General features: G+C 51.3%; 1 protein-coding gene across 2 annotated transcripts in view; it reads left to right on the forward strand.

Moving 5' to 3' along the window:
* Window positions 1-1,221: 1,221 nt before the first annotated feature.
* Window positions 1,222-18,907, forward strand: part of PPARGC1B (PPARG coactivator 1 beta) — a gene marked incomplete at both ends in the record, with an annotated part of 122,673 nt that continues 104,987 nt past the window's right edge. For both annotated transcript variants that reach the window (XM_080698490.1, XM_080698491.1), the window contains one exon: window positions 1,222-1,299. In XM_080698490.1, coding sequence (XP_080554616.1) covers window positions 1,222-1,299 — 78 coding nt within the window. The remainder of the gene's footprint in view (window positions 1,300-18,907) is intronic.

Here is an 18,907-nt window from a genome sequence, read left to right on the forward strand (position 1 = left end):
TATGAACGGCTGGGCGTGGTGGCACACGCTTGTAATCCCAGCACCGGGGAGGCTGAGACAGGAGGATCGTGGTTCAGGGACAGCCTCAGCCACTGCCCTCCACAAATCAGTAAGACCCTGTTTGCAAATAAAGAATAAAACTTAGGGCTGGGGGTATAGTTCAGAGGTAGAATGCCCCTGGGTTTCATCCCTAGTACCGAAAAAAAAAAAAAAGATTATGAACTGGAGACAATGCAAATGCAAAAGCAGTCTTAGACCCAGTTCACACGGGTCTTAGAGTCCAGTAAGGGCCGAAACCAAAGTCAGATGACAGCTGACTGTTGTTTAAAGGAAAGGTCTGCCGGCTAAGGGGCCCACGAGGGTGGGACGGGAGGAGAGAGAATGGGTTGATAGTCTGGAGGGAGGTGGGAAAGAATGTCTGGAAGATGCCAGGTGAATGCATAGCTCTTGGGAGGGGGTTCATCCCAGAAACTGGGAGGCCAGTCGGCCTGGGGAGGCTGACAGAAGTCCAGCCAACTGTGGGCTACAGTTAGTGAAGTCATTGCCTTTTTATTTGCAGGGGGAGGGCGTGTTATTGGGTGCATAGGGAGAGATACGGTCAGGTTTACAGAATATGTTAAATGCATTCTTGGAAGAAAAGTAAAATGCCACCTCCTCAGAGGAGCCTTCCTGATTTCTCTGCCTTTGGCCTGTGGTCTCTCTTTCCCTCCCTTCTCTGGCCTTGCAGCCCGCGTAGAGAAATTCAGGCCTCCAGGGTTTTCTTTCCTGCTACTGAATCGCACCGTGGCTTCAATCGGAGTTCTACGCCCCTTGGGCCTCAGTTTCCCCAGCTGTGCAGAAGCAGGTTGTCTCCAGTGCCCGCCCAGCGCTAACGCAACGTGATTCGCTCTGGCAGGAGCCGGGGGCTGCCCGCATTGCTGCGCAGGCATCGGGCTGCGGGCTGGGGCACCGCCACCTGGCTGCGGTCGCTCTTCTCTCTGCCGGGGGCTGCGGGACTGGGTCGCGGCGCCAGACGCTGCGCAGGAAAGTGGGGGTGCGACCCCTGGCTCGCCCCGCCGCCGCGCGGCCCCGCCCCCGCAGCCGGCGGCCCTGCGGCAGCCAGGGCCCTTGCTCCGCCCTCCGCCTCTGCCGGCCTCCCTGCCTCCTCCCTCGCTCGCTCGCTCCCTCCCCCCGGGCCGGCTCGGCGCTGACTCCGCCGCACGCTGCAGCCGCGGCTGGAAGATGGCGGGGAACGACTGCGGCGCGCTGCTGGACGAAGAGCTCTCCTCCTTCTTCCTCAACTATCTCGCCGACACGCAGGTACGGACGGCCGGGGCCGCAGGCCCGGAGCGGAGCGCGGAGCTGCGGGGGCTGCAGCCGCAGACGCCCAGGCCGGCGTGCAGCGGGAGATTGGGGGTTCCAGGCTGCAGAGCCCCCCTTCCGCCGCCTTGCGATGCGCTCCGTTACAGGGCCGGGGACCTGGAGATCCCTCGGCGCGTGCTGGAGCCCTGGGGACGTACGGCTGCTGGGGAGGGTCTAGCCTGGGCCACCTGGAGTGCGCACCCCCCACGGGCAGAGCTGGGGGGTACCGCGCTTCCTGGGAGAGGTGGAGCTGCGCCAAGGTGTGGGGGACCCGCGGGCTGGCGCTGGGTGCTGTAGGCGCGCCCACGGCGCCCGGCACTTGCTACCGTACTTTCACGTGGACTTGTGGACCCGGCACCGGCGCCTGCCCCCATCCCCGGGGACGCTCGTCCTCCTGCCTGCGGCCCCCCGAGTGCTGCTCTTGGCCCCCCGCAGCTCCCCACCGGCGCCCGCAGCGCGGAGTTTTCTGCCAGTTGCCGGCTAAGGGCATAGAGATCTGCTGGGCACGTGGACATGCGGGCGGAGATAGCGCCTTCCTGGTTTCGCTATCCCGCGGAGCCCCCCGGGGGAAAGGCTCGGCAGGATGGGCGGAGGGAGGACAGTCTGGGGGCGCCCGGGTCCCCCTGCGGCGCGCGGCCCCGGCGCGCGCTCCACGCTGCAGGGGGAAGGGAAGGCGAGGCGGCGTCCGGGCTCTGGCCGAGCCCAGGAGCCCCACCGGCGGCACGCGCGTGACTGGAGAGGGTGCTCTGGTGTGCCGGGGGAGGGCGAGTAAGCTGGTGGTTTGGGGATTGGGGTGGGGGTGACTGCTGGGACTAGCAGCTACCGAAGATGTCTGCCCAAGGCGTGCGTGCCCCCAACCCTTTCCCCTTTCCCCCCACCCGTGCCTGTTGCAAGCATAAAGTTTGGCTCCCGAGTTGGGGCTTTTTCTCGGGGCGCCCGGCTGCGGGGAGCTGGAGCTGCGGCGGGACCCCGGGGAGCCCGCGGTGCGGGGACCCGCCTGGGCGCGGAGCGGGGCCGGGGAGGAGCCGGGCGCGGCTCGCGGGGGCTGGCGTGGTACCTGGAGTGGGAGCGCGGGTGCCGGCCCGTTTTGCATAACACGGGAAGGGAGGGGAAAGCCGGAGGGGGCCGGGAGGTGGGAGGAGAGAGGGAAACTTTGCTTCTTGTTATAATCTGCCAGTCTTTGGGCGGTAGCAGCTGTCATGGGACCGGGTGGGCGGGGAGAGGCTCGCCAGCCGACTCCCGGCGGAGAGTCGCGACTTGGAGGGGGCGCAGCTCCGAGACGATCGGCTCCGGGCGGACCGCGGGCGGCGACTTCGGGCGGGCGTCTGGGGCGGCGCGGCGTGACCGGGGCCGCGGGAGGAGGCCGGCCCCCGCCCTCTGCAGACGCCGCCGCGGGCCGTGGGGTCGGTGGCGGGCGCGCTCGGCTGGGTCCGCGGCCGAGGCCGAGGGGCTGGTGGCTGCGATCGCGCGTCTCCAGGTCGGGGGGAGCGTTTGGCGAGCCGGCCGTGCGCGCGGGTGTGTGTGTGTGTGCACACGCGGCGCGCGCCGGGCGCGTACCTTTACCTCTGACGAAACTGCGGTGGAGCTCCCGCCGCCGTCGCCCGGCTCGGCCCCACGCCCCGCGCCGGGTCTGCGCCGAAGGCGGGTCCCTGCCCAGCACCGGGGACCCCAGGGTCCGGCACTAGGAGGCTCGGGGCGGTGGGCCGAGTGGCGCCTGGGAAGATGCCGCCCCCAGATCTCGCACTTGCCTGGGGTGGTCTCCGCGCCTCGACTCTAAGAGTGGGGAGAGGGAGGCCTGAAATAGCCGGAGACTCTTTTCAGGCCCCCCTTAGCAAGAATAGTCTGCTTTGGACCTGACCCCGGGTTTTAACCCCATCTTCATTGTGTGGTTCAGTAATAATTAATTATTTACCCTGTGAGTCTCCAGCCAGCCTACTCAGCAGGGCTGTTTCACCTAAAGAAACTTGAAAATTGGGTAATCAGGTGTCAGCAGAGGCAGGGCTAGTGAAAGTTAATCTGGGACGCGTGCTTTTTTTATTTAACCACGTGACAGGCCGAGGATCTTACGGCGATCTGTACCGGCCCAAGTTGGGAAATGTAATTGATAGGACGAGCCTTGCAGCCACCCCTAGAAGGCCGAGAGAGCCCCGCCGTGTAAGAGAACCTGGGCGGGCCATCCCGCGCCTCCTCATTTTACAGTTGGGGAAAGAGGCTGCGAGGGGTGAGCGGTTTGCACAGGACCACTCAGCCAGCGGGTGACAGAGCCACCCAGGGCTCCTGACTCCAGGTCCTGTGTGTTACCTCGAAATAGCACTGGACTTGGAGTCAGAAGGCCTGAGTGGAGTCACGTTCCCCACTCTCTGGCTGGGTGACCCCGCAGCAAGCCATTTCAAGCCATTTTAACTCTCGGAGCCTGGTTCTTCCATCTGTCAAATGGGGCTGGTGGTGCCCGCAGGAGAAGCCGAAGGCTGGTGGTGGGGGTGAGCAATGTTTGCATGTGAGATGTCCCCTTCTTCCTGCTGCCCCTCCTCCCCAGAACCCTTCCTCCGGACCCTTCCCTGCCCCCATCTCTCTCTTTGGGAATCTTGGGGAAAGTGGATGAGATTGTCTTCACCCACAAGACTGTTTGTTGCTGTTAGGGGCTAATCCAGGGCTAGGTTAGAGGGAGAACTTCTGTTTAGGCGACTTAACTTTTACCCATTGGGGCCAAAGTACAGAAATTTAGCAGAACAGGGATTGTGAAAGTTTCTTGGAAGGGTTTGCATCCCAGAGGACTTTGGGCGGGCTCCACCTTTGCTCAGGCAGTGGCCCTTGCCCACCTACCCTGCGTGGCCTTCTCCCTTCTCCCTCAGGAGGCCTTCCTGGCCCAGCCTGCCCTGCTTTCTCTTCCCATTTTGTAGTCTGTTTTTACAACCAAGCACTTTATGTGTGATTCCCGTGTCCAGTAAGATTCTACAAGTTAGAGTTGTGCCTTTGATTGCTTGGTGCCAGCATGACACCTGTTAGCTTGGAACGGAGCTCTTGGTTAGGCCCATGGATTACAGACAGGGGCACAGCTGGGCCCTGCTGGGAAGCAGCTCCCAGGCTGGCAGGGGAGACAGCCAGTGTGGGGAGGGAGGAATGTGGAGGGCCGCAGCTGAGGCTCCAAAGGCCACAATAAGCTCGCACTAAATATGGCTTGTTTGAAGTCACTTGGGGTGCCAGACATAGATGCCAAAATGTCAGAGATGGCAGGAACGGTATAGATTATCTAATTCAGCCCCTTAATTAATTAATAATTAATTAATTTGGGACTGGGCACTGAACCCAGGGGTACTCTACCTCTGAGTTACCCATTTTATTTATTTATTTTTTGTTTTGAAATAGGGTCTCGCTGGGTTTCTAAGAGGCTCATTAGGTTGCTGAGGCTGTCCTTGAACTTGTGATCCTCTTGTTTCAACCTCCCAAGTACTGGGATTAAGGTGTGCACCACCATGCCTGGCCAACCCCTTATTTAAAGAAAATTATGAACTGTTAGAAATTTTTACTGTCAAGCATTAAGAAGTATATACTATTATCCAAAGATAACCGCTGTTTTCATATGTATTTCCGGGATTTCCCCCCCCCCCCTATTTATAGAGGCCATTTTCTTGAGAGAAAAAAAATTGGAGTCATTCTGTGTATACGAAATTGTAACTTGAAATCACGCTGTTTAATTATTTGCTTTTTTCTTTCCAAACAGTATGCTATGAACATCTTTCTGCATCAATAAATATTCTACTTAATATCTTAATGGCTATATGGTATTTTATTGAGAGTTGAATCAAATGTATTCCATCCATCCTTTTAAGTTATTTGCATTTTTTTTTTTGCTATTATAAGTTATGCTGAAAGGAATATCTTTGTGCTTATGCCTTCTTTCCTTTGTTTATATTCCTAGAGGTGAAATTACTTCATCAAAGGAACTATACAGGCGCTTGGTAAACACACATCGGGATTGCCTTCTAGAAAGATTGTGCTAATTTACACACACACCAGCATTGTGTGGGAATGCCTAATTACCCATACCCAGATAACTCTTGGTATTTGCATTTTTACCAGCCTGCTCATCAATAAATCCTGTCACCCTTGTTGTTTTAATGTGCATTTCTTTGACTACTTGTGACTGTGGAACACCCCCCAACCCCCACAGGGTCCTGGGCCACTTGTGGTTCTATTTTGTGCAAAACTGTCTTTGTGAACTTAGCTCTCATTTTGCAATAGGACCCAGCGAAGCTTCCTTGCTCTAAAGCTGGAACTGAGCAGCCAGAAGGGGTCTCTGCCACTTGGAGAACTGGGAAACTGACTTGAAGTCCTAGAGCCCCCTTGCTAGGTCTGGGACATTGCTGCCTCCACCACCCTTGGAGCCAGGGCCAGCTGCTTTCCAACTAGAGTCCCAGCCATACACAGGAGCGGGTTAAGGCGTAGCCCTAGCTGGCTTCATTTTCCCACCCTGCACCTGCATGAGACCAGGGGGAGGAACTTCTTCACCTGAGCTCAGATGGGGACATGTTCCCCAGAGGCCTCGGCTCCACTTTCCTGGGCCCCTTGGCTGGTGCTAATGATCAGGATGCCTGTGAAACCCAGGAAAGGCAAGGGCCCAGCAGCTGGGCCCCAGGGCTCATATTTCCCCTTCACCTTGGGGCCCTCTTCTCACCAGCTGGTGCAGGCCAGTCAGAAGCTGCACTAGGCCACACCGTGAGTCACCCTTTTCCTTCCCCTCTGAAATAATAGAAGCACACTGGCTTGAGTCAGAATCAGCTCACAAATGGGGCCTCGCGCTTGGAAGTGAGGTCATGCTGAGCATCGGCTTTGACAGCTGGCTCCTCTGTCCTCCTCCTCCTCAGCCATACTTCTGGAGCATCCTCCAGAGCCCGTGCACTCCGCTCAGCCTTCTATTTGCATGATTGTATTTCATTCCAGCACAGATTCTGTAGAGTGTTGGTAATTTTACAGTCTTGCAGATTTGACAGTTTCAGAGAACGCACTGGCTTGCAGGAGATTACCCGCCTACACTGCCTTTGAGTAAGTGAAGAGCCAGGATTAGTGGGTGATATTCCTACCCCACCTGACTCCAAGCTCCCTGAAGACAGGGACTACTCTATTTTTGTTCATCATTGTTTTTTCCAGCATCCTGAGCAAGTAAGGACCTATTGTTATTATAGAGAAAAGAAAATAGAATTCTAAAATACTGCTTAGAATCAGCTTCACTAGACCTGGTCCTCCCTCCCTTCCCTTCTTTCCTTCCTTCCTCCTTCCTTCCTTCCTTCTGATGTGTGTGTGTGTGTGTGTGTGTGTGTGTGTGTGTGTGTGTGTGTAAGTTCTACTACTTAGCTATACTCTCAGACCTTTTTTTTTAATTTCTATTTTGAAACAGAGTCTTTTAGCTGGGTGTGGTGTTCACGCTTGTAATCCCAGTACTTGAGAGGCTGAAACAGAAGAACCCAGGTTTGTGGCCAGCCTCCACTACTTAGTGAGGTCCTCTGTATCTTAGTGAGACCCTGGTTGATTTTTTTTTTTTTTGTGGTACTCGGAATAGAACCCCTTGAACCCCTTCTACCTCCGGGCTACACTCCCAGACCTATTTTTTGTATTTTTTTTTGAAACAGGGTCTCTTAAGCCAGCAAGGCTGTCTTCGAACCTGCACGCAATCCTCCTGTCTCTGCCTCCCAAGTGTGGGGGTTACAAGTGTGCGCCACCATGCCCGGCGAGACCCTGTTTTAACATAAAGAATAAAAAATTGAACTGGGGGATTGTAGCTTGAAGGTAGAATGTTCCTGGGTTCAACCTCCAGCACACACACACACACACACACACACACACACACACACACACACAGAGTCTGACTTGCTAAGTTGCCTAGGCTGGCATCAAACCTGTGATCCTTCACCTCAGCCTCCCAAGTACTGGGAGCCCAGCAGCCTCAGTTTCTTAATCTGTGAAATGGCCCCAGCTCTCCAGGTTGGGAGTGAAGTAAGGTATATAAAATGAGAATGAGCATTGACTTACTGCTATAAAACTTGGAAGTCTCTGTTTGAAGCCAGTCAAGATGTCTAGAGCTAATTATCTGGCCTGCAGTCTTTTTCTCTGTCAAATAAGCATAATTCTTTTTTTTTGGTACTGGGGATTGAACCCAGAGCTATACCCCCAGCCATTTTTATTTTGAAACAACCTCACTAAGTTGCTGAGGCTGGCCTTGAACCTGCAATCTTCCTCTTGGCCTTGAACCTGCAATCTTCCTCTTTCAGACTTCCTAGTGTAGGCAGGTGCCATCCAACCCATCATACCTGATGGCCCATTCTATGGATTTGGATAAGTGATAATGACAATTATTCCCTACTATAGTATCACACTCTAGAGTTTCTTAGCCCTAAAAATCCCCTGGGCTCCCCTGTTCATCCCTCCCACTGCTCGCTGATAATTTTATTGTCTCTATAGTTTGCCTTTCCCAGAATGGCATAGTTACAATCATACAGTCAGTATGGAGTCCTTTTAGCAGATTGCTTTTTTCTTAGTAACATGCACTTAAGGTTTCTTCATGTTTTTTCATGTCTTGATAGCTCATCTCCCAGTACTTTTTTTCTTTTCTTTTTTTTTTGGTGGTACTGGGGGTGGAACCCAGGAGCTTTCTACCTCTGGGCTACACTCCCAGACCTATTTTCTATTTTATTTGGAAACAGGGTCTCACTAAGTTGCTGAGAGCCTCACTAAGTAGCTGAGGCTGGCTTCGAACCTGTGCGATCCTCCTGTCTCAGTTTCCCAAGCGTGGGGATTACCAGCATGCGCCACCACGCCCGGCAGATCTCCCAGTACTTTTAAGTGAAGCTCCAACTTTAAATCTGATGTTCAAGGGCCGGGCCCCTGACTTTGTCCCGAGTCGCCTAGTTTCTCAGAGTTTTAAATCAAGGCTGTAGCACTTACGAGCAGTGGAACCTTGAGCAAATGCTTTAACCTTTCTGATCCCAGCTGGTTCATATGCAAAATTGGGGGTAATAATAGTATATTCTTCTGAAGCCCACTCCAGAATGTGCCAGGAAGTTTCCTCCGGAGGCTGAGGCTCACTGTTCTTACTTGGCACCTCGGTTTCCATTTCCACATTTCCATTACTCATCCTGGAGCTGCCTCTGGGCTCCAGCACTGCAGGGTGCAGGCCAGCCGGGTGCCGGGGACCACATGGCAGGGCTGAGTCCTGCCTCTGTGGTCTGTGAATCTCTGGGTCACCTACACTCTCTGAGCTTTGTTTCCTCACGTGGGAAAATAGTGATAAACCTTGCTTCCTGATGGGATTATTGTGATAGTGGACGAAAATCAAAGGACAGCATGGATTTAGAGCACCTAACGCAAGCCTGGCATGCGCTAAGCACAAAAGACACATCTCTTCTCTCGTAGATCACCTTAAGTGTTACTTAGGAAATCACTCCAGGATATTAAACTCGGCGAGGGTGAGGATTTTTGTCTGGCTCATTCACCAGTTTTTCCACATTGAACAGACAGGTTCCCGGAACATAGTAGACACTGAATACATCCTCAGTGAGGGAACAAATATGCTGGAATGTGAGCCTCTTCAGGGCAAGGGCACTGCTGTGTCTTGTTTTACATCTTCATCTGAGCATTCCTGAGAAGGGGTAAGTGCCCTCAAATGAACTGGGACGTCCCCTGGCCACCGCCTTCCTGTCATTTAGTGTGTTCATTGTCTAACTGAACTTCAAGCCCCTCCTCCAGGCTGGTTGTCTGCAAAACCTTCTACGCCACTGCCCCACCCTTCCACCCACGAGCAGCCAGTTCCTACTGCCCCAGCTTCCAGGCCTGCGGCTCCCTATGCAACTCCACCAAAAGCTCTGGGAGGGCAAGAAAGAATGGGATTTATTCCATATGAGCATCGTGGCTGCCCACTAAGCAAATGACTTTTAGAGCGGAAGAGTGTTGTGTATGTTTCTGTGTGCATTGCTTTGAAAAGAGCTGTGCATTCTAAATATTTTCCCATGAGCTGGGTGTGGTGGTGCACACCTGGAATCCTAATACTTAGGAGGCTGAGGCAGGAGGATTGCACCTTTAAGATCAGCCTCAGCAATGTAGCTAGACTCTCAGGCAAACTAGGGAGACCCTGTTTCAAAACAAAAATAAAAAAAGGGCTGGAGGTATAGTTTGGAGGTAGAATGTTCTCAGGTTCAATCCCTAGTGACACACACACACACACACACACACACACACACACACACACCTACCCAAAGCAAATAAATATTTTCCCCGTGGACAGTGGCTGCACTCTAGCAGACGTGAAATCCTTAGGTGCAGCCCCAGGGCCCCGCCCCCAGCTCCCTCCAACCATGGACTTGTGGCCACTCCGCCTCCAAGTGCTTCCATTCCATTGTTCTTGTGCGAATCTGTGAAGAGACTTTTGAGGGTGTGGCACACTGGGAGGTGGCTTCTGTTCCCCCGACTCTGAGTGCTGAAATGGAGTGCATGGACATTGGATCAGGTCTCAGGGTCTCACAGCCAGTGAGTGGCTGACCTGAGATTTGAACCCTGGCCATGAGCAGCTCACTCTCTGGCTTGGAACTGCCCTTGCAGAACATCACATGCAACTTGCCTTTCCCGGATGAGAGGGCACTGAGGTGGCAGGGAGTTCTTGCCCAGCATTAGGATGTGGAGATGAGTCTTGGCTCTGAGGTGGGGCAGGGTGGGGAGTCCTCTGGGAGATACTGTTGCCCAAGGTGGCTGGGCTTTGGGTAGCACTGCACCCCGGCGTAGACTCCATCCCTAACCCTGGACTGGCCATGTCTTCTTCCCGCTCTCACTGTGCCTAATCCCAAAGGCCCCACTGTGCCCCTTGAAGTCAGTAGTGAACTCTCATTAGGTACTGAGGGCTACCCAGTAACAGATGATGGGCGTGGGGAGCAGCCTGGTTCACAGGCTCATAGAGGAGGGGCTTGGCTTGAGGTCACACAGCCAGGCTGGGCACTGGGTCTGCGGGCTTAGGTGGAGACCCTCCCTCAGTTGCAGGCTCTGGTGGCAGCTGGGCTCCTGGGCTCCCCATCCTACTTCTTTCTTAGGATGGACTGAGTTACCACCTGGTCTGGAGTAGATCAGAAAGACTCACAAATGGAGGGTAAAGTCACTGATTAATTATCTGCAAGGACCTGTAATTACTGCTCGTGTTGTAGGCTAAAACATTTGCCCTCATTGTTTAGGTGGCTGAAGGGCTTTGTTTAAGGTAAGTCCTGTGGCCTTGACACAGGATTTCTTTGTGCCTTAATGTCCTCATCTAGCAAGTGGGGCTGATACTTTATAGTACATACTTTAAAGGGTTTGAGGCAGTGCCTGCAAAATGTTTAGAAATGTTCAATCAATAGTAGCCCTGAGGCCAGGCATAGTGGCACATGCCTGTAATCTGAATAACTGGGTGGTTGAGACTAGAGGAACACAGGCTGGGGGCCAGCCTCAGCAATTTAGGGAGGCCCTCAGCAACTTAGACTTTGTTTCAAAATAAAAAATAAAATAGGGCTGGAGGTGTAGCTCAGAGGTAGAACACCCCTAGATTCAATCCCCAGCGAGACACACACACACACACACACACACACACACACACAGAGTGGCCCTTAGTATTAAAAAGAGACACATAGAGCCGGGCGTGGTGGCGCACACTTGTAATCCCTGTGCTTGGGAGGCTGAGAGAAGGATAGCACAGGTTCGAAGCCAGCCTCAGCTATTTAGTGAGGCTCTTGGCTACTTAGTGGGACCCTGTTTCCAAATTAAATATAAAATAGGTCTGGGAGTATAGCTTGGAGGTAGAAAGTCTCGGGTTCCACCCCCAGTACTACCAAAAAAAAAAAAAAAAAGAAAAGAAAAAATAAAAATAAATAAATAAAAAGAGACACATATAATGCAGACCTTGCTATTTTTTTTTTTTGACCTCCCTGCACTCTAGGTCCTCCATCCTGTCTGACTCTGAGGTTCCTCTGTTGGAATATTTTATTTTCTCCTCCCTGAACTTGTGTGAGAACTAAAGAGGACTTCCATCTTGCCTTAGTAAGGTGTTGTAATACTGACTTTTAGGAAACTAAATCTAGTTAGATGTTGGTTGAAGAGGGATGAAGAAATACAGGTAGTGGTTAAGAACTGTAGGCCTTGGATTTTGCACAAGTTTTCAATCAGGGCCTTACCACTTAATTAGCGATGTGACCTTGAGCAAATGTCTTAATTTCCCTGGTCCTCTTCCTTACTGTATGGAATTGTGGATAACAGTATGCTCTTCTTAGGATACCTTAAGGTAACTGCAGAGGATGCAGCAGGCTTGCAGCACCGCCTGGCATACAGTATGCACTTGATAAATGATAGTCACTATGACGACAATAACAATGATATAAAATGTCAGATACACAAATGTCAACTTGAGCTTTGAGGAGTTGGGGGTGCCTTCGAGACCATCGCTTCATGTTCTTACCTTGAAGTGAACAAGCAGACTGGGAACAGATGAGGGGATTCCTCCAGGGCGCCCAGCACAGGCCGGATGGATGGAACCCTCCCCTGCTGTCTGCTTGGCCAGGGCTGGCTCTGTAGAGCGGGGACTCAACTGTCTGGGACCCACTGTCTGGGAACTCAGCCGGGCGAGCCCTGCTTGGCTGAGATGGATGCTCCCCGACAGCTCTGCAGCCGTATTTTTTCCTTGTGATTGCCTGGCAGAACACAGTCATTTCGCAGAAGGAGAGTGAGGAGACGTTAGAAACCAGGCCGTGAGCAGTTGCAGCAGCCGGCCCACGAGTCACTCCCTGATGTTGCCATGGCAAACAGCCTTGGCAACGTGGCTGCTAGCGCCTTTATTTCTGGTCTCAGGCTCCTTCCAGGGAAGGGTGGTACCCAGAAGACTGGGGAGGGCCTGCCCTGGCTCCTGGCACTGAGGGCAACCTGGCCTAAATGTCATCCTACACAGAGCAGCCCCTGCTCAAAGCATCACAGCCCGCTGCCTGTATGCCCTGCAGAAGCAGATCCCGTGCAGGCTCTGGAGGCTTCAAAGGCCCACCCATCCATTTGTCAAATACTGCAGTGAAAGCAGAACAACATTACACACACACACACACACACACACACACACACACACACACACATATATATATATATATATGTAATTTATTTTTTGGTAGTACTGGAGGTTTGGAGATTGACCCTGGGGCAGTCTATCTCTGAGCTATACCTCTAGCCCTTTTTATTTTTATTTTTTTCGAAGCAGGATCTCACTAAGTAACCACGCTGGCCTCGAACCTGCAATCTTCCAGTCTTAGTTTCCCAAGTACTGTGATTACTGGTGTGCCTGAGCCTCTGCACCCAGCTAGAACAACATGGTGTCCTTAATGAGAACTCGTATGCTAGCTGTTCCAGGCTGCCTTCTCTCCAGCTCTACCCTTCACCACCACTAATGATGATGAGGAGGACAGTTGACAACTGCTAACTCACCCTTTCAAGAAACTGCTCTACCAGGCGCTATGCCAAAATTCTCCACATGCACAATCACATTTAATCTCCCAGAAACCCCACAAAGCAGTCCCCACTGCTATTCTCGCTTTGTATTTGGGTAGATGGAGGCTAAGCCCAGAGTTTATGTCACTAGTGCTGTATTGGGGTTCCTCTCCTAGACAGGTGGCCCCGGGGCCCCGCCTATGAGGGGTCCATTCCCTTCTCATCCCCCTCATCCAACTGCATCCTTGAGGGCCCAGCTTCAGCACCCCCCAGGTGTCCGTCTCAGGTGCCCCACACTCTTACAGACCTCCTGCCCTTGCTCTGTGCTCTCTCTCATTCTGGTGAGGTTTGATTTTGGTGCTGGGGGTTGAATCCAGGGCCTCCCCCTGCTAAGCATCCTCTCTACGAGGGAGCTGCACCCCAGACCTGCCCTGGGGAGTTTGTATCTGCCCCCTAGCACCCTAGGACACAGCAGCCAGAGCAGTGGGCTGAGGGGAGAGCTAGGTGTCCTGGTGAGGGGTTTGGCTTGGCAGGCAGTGAGGAGTCTGCAAAGCATTTCGCCATCACCCATCACCACCGTCATTATCATTATTAACAGTAATCATGCAAGCAGCCAGCACTTAGGAACTTTAGGTGCATTATCCTGTTTAATCCTCAACCAGCCAGTGAGGTCATTATTGTGACGCAGGAGAAAACAGGCTTTGACGATTCAGTAACTTTCCCTCCCCCACTTGGTGGGAGGGCTGGGATTTCACCCAGAGCCTGGTTAAGGGCAAAACTATAGGTCTGCCTGTCATAAACTCTTCTTCCGTCTCTCCTTCCCTCCTGTTTTCTTTCCTTTTCTTTCCAGGTAGTAGGGATAGAACCCAAAAGCATTCTATCTCTGAGCTATACCTCCAGCCCTTTTTAATTTTTTTTTGTTTTGTTTTGAGACAGGGTCTTGCCAGGTTGCTAAAGGTATCTCTCTAAGTTGCTGAGACTGGCCTCGACCTGTGGTCCTCCTCTCTCAGCCTCTCAAGTACTGGGATTACATGTGTATACCACCACGCCTGGTTTACAACCTCTGTTTATTAGTTTACTCTTTGCTGTTCTGTCTTCTTTACCCAGTCTGGACTGGAACTCCCTAAGGAAATGGGAGGTTGGCTTATCACCAAATTCATCAGCACCTTAACTAGTGTGCCATAGGTCACCAGTAAATGCTTGCCACAAGACTCAGTGAGGGAACAAATGCTGTCTGTGTTTTCTGAAAATTCACCTTATGTTTCCATGCCCCCGAAGGTTCCTCCTCAGTGCTTAAAGCTGTGCTAATCATAAGTGGGTGAGACAGGAGCGGGTACACATCCTCACAAGGGCCCCGCTGCCCTGGCACCAAGATAAGCCGCGCACACAGAGGAATCAAAGGCAAACAGTCTGTGGAGCCTCCAGATACCCCTATCAGAGTCCACCTCCAGAGGGCAGGCCCTGGGCACGCCGGAGCGCAGGCAGGGGCAGTACCCTGGCCCCGCTGTGAAGGGCTCAGAGCTCCAGGAATCTCGGTCTCCTTACCTGGGTCTCATGCACATGGCCCTCTTCCTCCACTCTGGAGGAAGAAAGAGGGGTCCAGAGAGGCGAGGGGCAAAGGGGGACTTGGGGACAGGGACACAGTCTCCAACCCATGAGCATCAACTCATGTGATGCCCATCTTTCCTTGTTCAGAAGCCCCTCCTGTGTTCCAGCCCTCACCCTTCCTACTCGGGCTCTTTGGCTCTGAGTTTGCACCAGTTCTTACACGACTGGAGCTATGTCCAGGCCTCGTGGCATGAGTGTTAGGCTGGGGTGAGGTGTGGGGTGTCACCAGAGGCAGACACATGAGCTGCAGCATGGGTGGCACCTTGGGGCCATCACATGAAGGGGCAAGAAGGGCCAACACCTTCTTGTTTCTAAATATGTCGTTATACAAAGGTGCAAAACTAGATGTCCATAAAAATAGTGTATTACACCTGTAATCCCAGCACACGGGAGGCTGAGACAGGAGGATGGCAGGTTTGAGACTGGCCTTGGCTACTTAGCAAGACCCTGTTTTAATATAAAAATATAAATAGGCCTGGAGGTGTAGCTTGGTGGTAGAACACTCTGGGTTTAATCCCTAGTACTCCTACCTCTCAAGAAAAAAAAAAAAAGACTTTTACTTTCTCCAAGGAAAGGTATATTCTATTCAGTGTTCTTTAGAGGAGCAAGGAAGTGTACAATACATTTAGATACTTTCATCACAAACTAGTCTATCAGCTGAGTGTGGTGGCACACACTTGTAATCCCAGCACTTGGGAGGCTGAGACAGGAGGATAACAGGTTGGAGGCAGCCTCATCACAACTTAGTGAGATGCTGTTTCAAGATAAAGAATAAAAAACAGGGTTGGGGTGTAGCTCAGAGGTAGAATACCTCTGGGTTCAATTCCCAGTACTACCAAAAAAAAAAAAAAAAGTCTATCAGAAGCAGAAAAAGTATAGCCTTCAGAGTTACTTATAAACTTTGTTGATTGTGAGCACACCTTATCCCTTGATACTAAATGACTAAGGAATTATACGAGCCATAAAACTTTCTTTGCAAGTTATTGGAGTCGGAAAATGTGGTGTTGTCTTTCAGATTTCTAAGACTGCAGGGGGAGGACAGGGCTTGAGGCTCTGCAGGTATTACGCACACTCTGATGGCCCTCAAGATCCTGTGTAGCTTAGTGAACAGAGCGTGGGCTTCAGGGTCTTCCTGTCTGGCTTATCTCTAGCTTTATGACTTTTGAGCTGTGTGGTGTAAGGCGTTTGATGGCTGCTCTGTGCTCTCTGTAGCCAGTTCCCAAGTGACAATAATAATAGGACTTACCTTCTAGACTCGGGAGAGCTAATCAGTAGTTCTCAACCGTGAGTATACGTCAGAACCAACTATGTTTAAAAACTCGTAATTATACACCCAAGACTGCCTCAGAGCCTTTGAATGAGAATCTTTGTGTACAGCCCCTCAAGCTTAAAAGAAAAGAGAGAGAGAGAGAAAAAAAAACCCCTCCGATGACACCCCTGCTCTGGCCCTAAAAGCCAGATCCTATTTTTAGAGCCTGACACTAACTCGTGGGTTCCCTCCCTGTCTTTCAAGCTTCGGCCAGGAGCACAGGGTGCCATTTAGTTTACTAGTGACCAGGGAACAGATGGAGGCCCCTTAAGAGTGCCTGGGTAAAGCAGAGTGGCTTCCTTATCTGGCATTTCTATTGGATTTTTCCATCAATCCTCTGGTAGGTAAGAGAGAGAATTACCGTCCCAGAGCGTGACTTGATAGGATGCTGTAGTGAATCTGTTTTCAAACATTTTTCTTTATCCCATATCTGCCTTCCTGGATCCTCACCCACACAGCCCTTAGAGGTAGGAGGATGAGGCGTCCTTTCAGAGGTGGGTGGGTTGAAAGGGGAGCGGGAGGAAGGAGCCCAAAGGAATGCGAGCCACCTGCGGACCCTTAGGCCAGTGATGGTTAGTTTTATCAGGGCCCCTGGAGTTTAGGGGGTGCGGGCCATTGGGCGGTTCAGGGGAGCCGCCTTCACTGCCCCCAGCTGCAGGTGCTGCTTCTGCAGAGCGGGCAGGGCGAGGCGCAGGTGATAACAAGTCGTTTTACAGCAGGTGTAGTGAGGTCTTTGCACTTGTGGTCTCTCTGCCAGGGACCTCCTTCAGGTCCTCAGGTGCCCCTGTGCTCCAGAGGCTTTCCCTGACCCACCTACTTTTCTCTCTGTCCATCTCAGGACCCTGTTCTCTTTGCTTTGAGGCATGTGGCACTCTTGGACACTCTTGTTTATTAGTGTGGACCTCTCTGATGGCCTCTACCCCTTTGGGCGGAGGCTCCACAGGGCCACAGTTGCTTGTGAGGCTCCTGCTGTGGTCCTGGGACTGAGGCCTGGCCATGCACCACACTCACTGCCCTTCCTTCCTTCCTTCCTTCCTTCCTTCCTTCCTTCCTTCCTTCCTTCCTTTTTTTCTTCCTTCCCCTTTCTTTCCCTTCCTTCCTTCCCCTCCCTCCCTTTCTTCTTTCCTTCCCCTTCTTCCCTCCCTTTCTCCCTTTCTTTCCCTCTCTCTTTCTCCCTACCTTCCTTCCCCTCCCTCCCTTCTTCCTTCCTCCCTTCTTCCTTCCTTCCCCCTTCCTCTCTCTCTTTCTTCCTTCCTTCCTTCCTTTCTTTTTTCCCTCCTTTTCTTTCTCCCTCCCTTCGTCCCTTCCACTAGGGATTGAACCTAGGAGTGCTGTACCTCTGAGCTCCACCCACAGCCCTATTTAAATTTAATTAATTAATTTATTATTTCTTTTTTGTGGCTCTTGGGGTGGAACCCAGGGGCTTTGCTACCTCCAGGCTATACTCCCAGACCTATTTTATACTTTATTTGGAAACAGGATCTCACTAAGTTGCTGAGAGCCTCACTAAGTAGCTGAGGCTGGCTTCGAACCTGCACGATCCTCCTGTCTCCGCCTCCCAAGCGCGGGGATTACAAGCGCGCACCCCCATGCCCAGCTTTAATTTTTATTTTGAAGCAGGGTCTCACTAAGTTACTGCTCACTGGCTTCAATCCTTCGATCCTCTCGTCTCAGCCACACCTGGGCTTCACTGAGTGTCTCTTTTCCTTCTTTCCTCTCTTTCTTTTTCTTCAAAGTTTTAAAATTATGGCAGAAAAAGCATCACACACACACACACACACACACACACACACACGGAGACAGACACATATATATATATATACATACACATACACATATATCTAATTATATATTTAATTTATATAATACATATTTTAAATATATAATTTTTTGTGGTACTGGGGACTTTAAGTACACATATTTTTTTATCTTGTAAAACTGAAACTGTGTACCCATTAAACAATAACTCCTCTCCACCCCTCTCCCAGCACCAAGAACCACCATCCTAATTTGTCTCTGTGATTTGACTACTGGTAGAAGTGGAATCATACAGTACTGGTGTCTCTCTTTCTCTCTCTCTCTCTCTCTGTCTGGGGGTGGTGGTACTGGGTATTGAATCTAGGGCCATTCTACCTTCAGGCTACATGCTTAGTCCCCTTTTTAATTTATATATATATATATATATATATATATATATATATATATATATATATATATACATATAGTGTTGTGTGTGTGTTACTGGGGGTGGAACCCAAGGGCTTTTCTACCTCCCGGCTATACTCCCAGGCCTATTTCATACTTTATTTGAAAACAGGGTCTCACTAAGTTGCTGTGAGCCTCACTAAGTAGCCGAGGCTGGCTTTGAACCTGTGTGATCCTCCTGTCTCAGCCTCCTAAGCACTGGGATTACAAGCACGTGCCACCACGCCCAGCTCTAATTTTCTATTTTGAAACAGGACCTTGCTAGGTTGCTGAGAATATTGCTAAGTTGCTAAGGCTGGCTTTGAACTTGTGATCCTTCTGTCTCAGTGTCCCAAGTACTAAGGTTACAGGTATGCACCATCATACATGGCTAGTGTTGGTCTTTTTATTTTTATTATTTATTTATTTATTTATTTATTTATTATTATTATTATTTTTTTTTGGTGGTACTGGGGGTGGAACCCAGAGGCTTTCTACCTCCAGGTTATACTCCCAGACCCATTTTATATTTTATTTGGAAACAGGGTCTCACTAAGTTGCTGAGAGCCTCACTCAGTAGCTGAGGCTGGCTTCGAACCTGTGCGATCCTCCTGTCTCAGCCTCCCAAGCGCAGGGATTACAAGCGTGCACCACCACGCCCGGCTGGTCTTTTTATTTTTTAAGTAGCTGGTCTCACTTAGCATATCCTTGAAGCTCATCTATGTGGTAGCATGTGTCAGGATTTCTTTCCTTTGTTAGAGGGAATAATATTCCATTATATGAATGTGCAATACTTTGTTTCCCTCATTCATCCATTGCTGGACATTTGGGTTGCTTCCATATTATAGCTAGTATGAGTAATGATGTCGTAAACATGGGTGTGAAGATATCTACTTTTGAGGCTCTGCTTCCAATTCCTTTGGTGCATACCTAGAAATGAAGTTGCTGGATCCTCTGGTTATGCTATTTTTAGTTGTTTGAGGAGATGCCGTG

Source organism: Muscardinus avellanarius, assembly GCF_963383645.1.
Source record: "Muscardinus avellanarius genome assembly, chromosome: 7".
Classification (NCBI taxonomy): domain Eukaryota; kingdom Metazoa; phylum Chordata; class Mammalia; order Rodentia; family Gliridae; genus Muscardinus; species Muscardinus avellanarius.